The sequence below is a fragment of the Alligator sinensis genome, unplaced genomic scaffold (genome assembly GCF_000455745.1).
Source record: "Alligator sinensis unplaced genomic scaffold, ASM45574v1 scaffold280_1, whole genome shotgun sequence".
In the NCBI taxonomy this organism is placed as follows: domain Eukaryota; kingdom Metazoa; phylum Chordata; order Crocodylia; family Alligatoridae; genus Alligator; species Alligator sinensis.
Window position 1 is genome coordinate 1,941,148 of NW_005841835.1, and position 7,710 is coordinate 1,948,857.

At 51.1% G+C, this 7,710-nt stretch overlaps 1 protein-coding gene across 1 annotated transcript in view; it reads right to left on the reverse strand.

Annotated features, from left to right (window-relative positions):
• Positions 1-856: 856 nt before the first annotated feature.
• VSX2 (visual system homeobox 2) overlaps positions 857-7,710 on the reverse strand; it is a 31,137-nt gene continuing 24,283 nt past the window's right edge. The window contains exons 4-5 of the mRNA XM_006015392.3: positions 3,404-3,584; positions 857-1,831 (exon numbers count right to left, since the gene is read on the reverse strand). Coding sequence (XP_006015454.1) covers positions 1,500-1,831; positions 3,404-3,584 — 513 coding nt within the window. The 3' untranslated portion in view covers positions 857-1,499. The remainder of the gene's footprint in view (positions 1,832-3,403; positions 3,585-7,710) is intronic.

Consider the following 7,710-nt stretch of genomic DNA (forward strand, 5'->3'; position numbering starts at 1 on the left):
GATTATAAGCCTTGTGGGAGCAGCCTGGACCCACAGCATGTTTGTAGCAAGGACTCTATATGATTAAACCTCAGCAGTTTGTGCTAGGGGCCAGAAGGTGCTAACCAGACAGTGCTAGGGAGCAGTTTGAGGCAGCCTGGATTACTGCTAAACTGCCACGGCACGTGGAACCTGGTGCAGGTTCTGGCTGATGCCTGGGCATAGGTACTGAGGAGAGTGGAGCCAACTACTAGGTAACCATGGGGGAGGAGCTGGGTCTCATCATTACAGGTAAATCTGGGTGCAAGGCTTGGGTACCCATGAGATCCTGGGTGTCTGTAAAGCATAAAGCCAGGTATGGTATGTGCTTTGGGTGCTGCTAGCTGCAGGAACTTGGTACCTGAGGGTGTTATGAATCATCAGCACCCTTACAGAGGGAAGTCAGATGTAAAACTTGGGATGTCCCATAGGGAAGGTGTGGGTCTTGGGTACCTGGGGCTGGGGGATCAGCTCCTGCAAATTATCCCTATTCTTCCCTATCCCTTGACTTCTCACTGAAAAACCAAGACCAAAATCAGCTGCCCAACATGCCAGTCACCCTCCCCATTCCAAAGTGATCCTGGGACACCCCAACACTCAGTCAGGAAAGATATACATGGAACATATAAATCACCATTTAAATAGACTCACTGTTTTACGCAAACACTTCCATGGATTTGTCCCACAATAATCATGGCCAGAGAAAGGGTAAAATGGTCCTTGTGAGGGCAGTGGGTCCACCTCACCTTGCCCACACTGGGTCCTGACATTCTGAAGGCCAGATGCCAGAAACATGGGCACAAGGGAGGGACCTGGTCTGCAGGAGATGGAGCTCCTGCTGCTTGGAAGGGTGTCCCAGCCTCTCCTGCTGATGGCCAACAGCAGGTTTTCTGGTGGGAGTAATGGTTGGGAAGGGACTTGCCCAGAGGCTGGAAGTTGGTGGAACTCAGGCAAGAGCAGAGTGTTGCACGGAGACAAGTGGGACTGCAGCTGGGGACAGACTGACCCAGTGCCTGGGGGTGGGTGAAACTGGAGCAGGAGCAGCCTTGCTCTGATATGAGTTTGGGTGGAAGTGGGACTCAGACTCGCTCTTGAGACTGGACAATTTGGACCAGGTCAGAGAAACCCAAAGTGGTTCTGAGGCTAGTGCAGAGGGACCCAAAGCCTCAACTGGCTTCAGTTTCCTCTCAGATGAAGATGGGGACAGTTTCTGATCTCCCAGAAAGGGGGGGAGAGGTGGAAGCAGGAAGACTCCTGAGGGCAGAGTGGGGAATGGAGTTGGAATACCCCTGAGGGGAACAGTCTCTGGACACACCTGACAGGCAAAACTTGGCCTGAGCCTGTGGCTTCCTGAAATGCAGAGACCATGAGAGGCCTCACTCCCTGGGCAGGGGCTGCAGGAGGGGCCTTGTCAGTCTGAGGGGAGGCTGCAGCCCCCGGAAGAGAGTCTTTTGGGGCCATTTTCCATCATCTCTTTTCCCCTAGATCAGCTTCTCCTCCTTTTGTGATGAATTTGATTTCTCCGTTTGTCTCTCATCCTCTGCTGCTGCCTCCTCTTCCTCTTTCTCTGGCTTCCTGACGGGAGTTGGGGAGTCCCCAGGGATGGTCCCCAGGACTTTGGTGCTATGCTCCTGAGCTTTGGCCCTGAGGGCAGCAATGCTGTTCTCTCTCAGTTCCTCCTGGGAAATGGTGGTTTTGGGATCCGGGCCCCTCTCTTCCTTGTCACTCTTGTCAAGCTTGGGCAGGGCGGGGCGCTCCACCTCTGTCTTCCTTCCTGCCTCAGCTGCTGCCTCCAGAGACTTTTTGTGCATCCCTAAAAAGAATTGTTGGTATTCGGGTTTAGAAAAGCGCCTGGGCATGGGAAAGCCATCTTGAACTGAAAACAGCAAAGATAAAGAGAGGCCAGAATTAAGGAAAAGCAGAAACCCTTGCTTCAAACAGCAGTCAGAGAGAGCCCATTGTTTTGGGCCCTGTATGAGGGGGAGCTCAGGCCAGTTCTCTACTAGTGGCAGACCAGCCCTGAGAGGAGAGCGGGTACCATCTCTGTGCTCAAGGCAGGTCAGTCCTGATTGGGGAGCATAGGCCAGCTCTGTGCTTGAGGCAGGGCAGATCTGGATGGCAAGACTATGTTCGCTCCGCTCCACACAGGCTAAACCTGAGGGAAGAGCCAACGTTCTGCTAAAGGCAGGGCAGATGTGAGGGAACACCAGTGTGGAACCAGTGTTTGTGAAGAGCCAGGTCTGAGACGGACATATATGCCTAAGTCTTGATGTCCCGTAAGGGGACACAGTTTAAATGCCACAAAGAGACAGGGATTTCCCCGAGGGATAACTGCAAGGCAGGGCTTTGAGAGATCAAACAGAATAGGCCATCCAGTGCTGAGAGACAGTGAAGTGATGGCTAGCAGTGACAAGATGGAAAAGGAGAAAGGGCCAGCATAGCAGCCCTTTCACTTGGACAAGGCAGGTATAGTGGGTAGTCTCTATTCTCTCATTTACAGAAGCCCTTTGCATCTTATCATCCCTTTGCCTCTGTTTCCCTCATTCACAGCCCAGCCCTCTGCCTCTCTCGCTCTCAGTTTCATGGACAGAAGGACAGGGTCGTCCGTTTCTAAGGTGCCACAAGTCAGTGTTATGGCAGAATTAGTCTGAAAGATCAGAAAACAGGAAGCAAAGAGCAGGAGCGTGAAAGGGAATTTACTACATCCACATCTATACAGCCCACACACCCACCCGAGAGCAACAGGCAGGAGTTTGGTGCCCTCAGCTGGAGGGAGCCACACAGGAGGGAGCAGCACAGGAGGGAGCCACACAGGAGGGAGCAGCACAGCTGGAGGGAGCTCAGGCAGCTGGAGGGGGCACTCCTCTCCAGTCCTCCAGAAAAGGGTTGTTGAGAGGACAAGTTGGCTCCCTCACCCCAAGCAAAGTCACACAGGCTTGCAGGAGCTGGATCTAAACAACTTCTTCCAGCCCTTCAATGGAAACCAATCTTCTATTGACTCTGAGTCCAGGGAAATCCATACCAGAGGAACTGGGGCCCAATATCCTTTATCCCATGTCAGGGGAGCCTAGGATGGTGGTCAGCAGCCTTATCTACATACTTCTTAGCTCAGGGACCAACAGCTTCACACCATGAGTCTGGAGCTGGGGACAGATAAGTCTAGACCCAGTGACTGACAGTCACAGCCCAGGCTCCAGGAGTTGGGGCCCATTGGCCATTAGCAGTAGCAGTGTCCCTGTGTTCTGGAGGAGAGAGCAAGTGCTCATTCATTTCCTCCCTTTATTCAGCATTTTCAGTATAGCTCAAATTTCCTTCATTTTAACTCCTCACTCCCTTGACTACTGGCTGTGCCCCATGGGCCCCATGAAGGGGACTGGTTTCTTACCCAGTAGCCAAGGGGCGCAGGACTCCATGATGCCGTCCTTGGCAGATTTGAGAATAGACTCTGGCAGTGGGATGGAGTGCCGTACCATTGCGCCATAGAGCCCATATTCAGCCATCACGCTGCTCCTGCCCCAGCACTTCTCCCGCTTTCGCCATTTGGCCCGGCGGTTCTGGAACCACACCTGCAAAGGGCAACAGAAAAGGGAGCTGCAGTTTACTGAGGCCAGGTGACTTGGCTCTTGAAGTGAAGGCTGCCCCCACTCCACGTGGGCTGAGGAGGCTGTATGTCAGCTTATGTGTTGGTGCCAGCATGCTTGTGACTATTTGTGCAAGCGCATGTGCATGTGAGAATGAACACAAATATCCTCCTAAGGAACCAGAAGCTAAAACAATATAGATGTAAAAACATGGTAACTGCTGACACAAACCATAGGACTGAAAGGGCTGAATGGAGCCAGCAAAACACAAGTGATGGGCTAGCTTCCTTCCTGCAACTCTGCTGATGCCCCTTAGTGCTGCCCCATGGGGACTTCTACCTCCCTAGCAGTGGACCTCTACCTACAAAGCTCTTCCAGTGCTCCTCAGTCTCTTTGGGGAGAGACAGCCTCCTAAGCACCATCACTACCTCCCAGGGGCAGAAGCATGCATCTCCCTCAGGGAGTGCCATGCTGCTTTTCTCCACCAGGACCCATGTCTCTCCCAGAAGGGGCTGTGCTTGTCCCACCTGAAGCAGCTGTGGCTTTCATTCCCAGGGCAGTACACCGCACATATTTCTTTCGCCCTCACAAGAGCAAAAAGGGCCAAGCTTCACAACAACTCCCACCCCTGTCTGCAGGATGTAATTAATTTCCCATTGCAGTGCCTCTTTCTAGCGGCTTTTGGCTCCTGTGCTTGGGATTTTCTCTTTCATTATTTACTGGGTGTCTAAGCTGCAGAGGGAGGCTGTGTGCAGTGATGCCTGTGGGGAGGGCTGGGCCCAGGCGGCATGTGCCAGGGTGGGGGGAGGGAGGGGGGTTGATCCACATGGCTTGCCCTGAATTCCCAGTTTGAAAAGCCCCTCATCTTCTCTGAAAATTGGCAGAATAATCTCTGGGCTGTGACCTGGGGGAGCAGCAAGCAGAGATGCGGGCAGCATCAAGGGGGGGGGGCTCACAGAAATCTATTAGTGTTCTCTCTCTGATTTCCATTCCTCTTGTCTCATTCTCCCTCCTCCCTCCCTCAATTCCCTCCCTGCCCGCAGTAGAAAGGCATCAGCTTTAGATGAAAAATTGCTTGAGGTCTATTCAGAAGGAGGCAAAGGAAGAGTCAGCCCCAGGGGCAGCCCGGGCCTGATTGAAAAATAAGTTAATTTCAGTTTGAATCGATGGGCCTCAGGCACTGAAATATCACGGGAAATTAAAGCAGCTGGTCCCCAGGGAACAGCGCCATTGACCTGCGCTAATTAATGCCATGGAGTTACCATGCGCCTCTCTGAGAGGCAGCCCCTCCCTCCCCCAGGACACCCCAAACACCTCCTCATTTAACTAATTAGACTCACGGAAAATTGGGTGTTAATTTGTTTAGGATTTTTTTCTCCCTCTCTTTCCCAGGAAGTACATGGCGGAATGGAAATGAATGGCGGGGTCTCGCTGGCAGATGGATGCTCGGGGTCACTCCGCAATCTTCTCCGACTTGATTGCTTGATTAGGTCGTTAGCACATTAAAAAAAAAAAATTGCTTGCCGTCTGGCGCTGGCCTGATGAGTGGGATGAGGCGGGAATCGCCTGGGTAATTTATCTTTTTATACTGCAAAGAATTTGATTTCAATCTGCAGATATGTGGAGGCGCCTTTGACACCTGTTTAACATTACAGAGCTGACAGCTTAACCCTCTGATGCCTCCACTGCCAACAGCTGTGAAGGAGCCATGCTCACTGCACCAGGGACAAGTGCCAGCTGGGCCCGAGGCTGGGAGGTGGATTTCCTGGGGCCTGGGGTGGGGAGAGGGTAATTCTTCAGTGAACTCCAGACTCTTGCCTTGGCAGGCAGGGACTACTCGGAGGTAGCGCGCTGGCTCTTGCATGGTGGCAGTAGTGCTCCCAACCACAGCCCTCCCTCCCAGGTATGAAGCACTGCTGCCAGGAATGACTGATGCCTCCTGAGTCTGGGGGGGGCACAATTTGTGGGTGGGCCCGGGGGTGGACCAAAAGCCCCATATCCAGTCCTGTATTTCTGTGCCACAACTTAGTGCCCCCCCATGCCGCCAACTCGCACGACAAAAAAACTGCCCCATCCTGAGTGATGCCAAATCAGAGACCAATCTCAGGGGAGGCACATGCCCCACCATTCTCCCCCTACCAGTCTCCTGTGCTGCCTTCACTGGAGACGGGTTCAGGTACTGGTGCAGGAGAAATTCAGCGTTTGTGTACCAGCAGTGGACATTGGGCACCGGCAATGGACAAGCCTGGGTGCAGCAGGTTATAAGGGAGATGATATGGGACAGGCTCTCCCAGCTGGGGACTCTGTGTTGGGAAATGAAAAGCACTCAGCTGCCCGGACAAGCTATCCTACTCCCCTCCTCTGTCAAAAAGAATGCTACTGGGAATAAAGCAGAAGAGCCAGCTGTGCGGAGAGCTCTCAGCTAGTCCCACCCAGCCTCTACCAGCAGGGTATGGTAGAACACAGCTGTAGCAGTCCTACCCACTCCCAGCAGGGGGTGCATTAGTTCTCAGCTACTCTAACCCAGCCTCCCCAGTGGCAGGCACTTCATGGAATCACAGGCTGCTTTATGCAGGATTCATGTGTAGACTGTCTGAACATTTACAAACTCTTTGCATTTCCATTCTGATGATTCTATTTCTGGATTGTTAATGGGTCTTAATCCCGAGCCCTTGGCAAGAACCATCTGAGTCCTTGGCTCCCTTTTGCCTGGAGAGCTCTTTCTGTGCCTGTTAGAACAGAGAGGAATCTTTGCTTGGGCACTAGCATGTTCTTTTCTCTGGTAAGCTTTTGCCTTTCACTCCTGGGATACTAGCTCCTCTTTCCTTAGTGCAAGGAAGCAGGGCAGGAGGTGACAGAGTGCTCAGACTGAGAAGGCAATGCCTGTTCTGGTTCTTTCTAACCTGCCAGGTGTGAATATCACTATGCTCCAGCACTTCTAACTCGAGATATGGTTACTATCAAAAGGCAACACCTTCCTCCACTCTCCCCATCTCCTTATGCCAGGACCAAGCAAGGTGGCTTTCCATTTACACTTTGGATAAACTGATACAGTTGCCTTTCTGTCTGCAGATATTGCCTGGCCTCCCATGGAAATACCTTAAATGCTGCAAAATCTGAGGGAAACTGACTGCAAATCTCCCTTTGCGACTGGCAATATAAATAACGTCCTTATATTTATCTAAACAATTTCGAGGATGTGCAGCTCTGCAGTAAACAAGTGCCAAGATTACCCTGGCATTTGTCAACAATTACCAGGCATTAGGATCAGAGCTGGCCAGAGATGTTCTCTGCTGAGAGACACAGCAAGTAGTCGATTAACTGTGACTTTTAAAGGGGTCTTACTATCCATGACCCCTTCTCTCTTGTACACAGACTCTTCATCACTCTTGTTTTTATCACTTTTTTCTTTTCTTCCTCCCTCAATGCCTAATTCCCTCCCCTGTTCTTTTTACTGCTCGCCACTCATTCCTCTCACATCCATACCTATGCTTGTGAACCTGCCTTGTTTGCATCCATTTAAACCATTTAAACCTTCTGTCACATGCCTTTACTCACTTGCACACCTTTCATACCATTCCTTAGTAGCCCAATGTGTGACATCCACTAGGTGGCTCCATGCATTGGAACTCAACCGGCTAACTCGAAGCATCCCCCATTTCACAGCAGAAGAGAGGAAGCCAATGCAGAAACAGGAGCAGCAAATTCTGCCAGCTGGCAAACCGGTATTGACTGGGGGTGGTGGAAAATGTTGCGAGAGAACAGTCTTCTGTTGGAAAACAACTGATTCAATGAAGCTGACATTCTGCAGGAATTAAATGTGTTTTATGGATAATTATCAAAGTAGTTTGTTTTGAACGTATTGTTTCAATGTTATCACTTGTTATCATTGAAAATGATTAAATTAAAGCTCCTTGAAAAGGTCAGTTTGACATTTCTAAAATGAAAGCCCGTTAGCCATACCGGCTGGTAGACTGTGCAACTTCAGTGGTATCTTTATTGCATTATGCAAATCTTCATTACTCACTTCAGTCTTCTCCAGCACCTACTGCTGGATAATCTCTCTGATTTTGCCAAGACATGTTTCCTGTGCCTAAAGGACCAGCAGGAA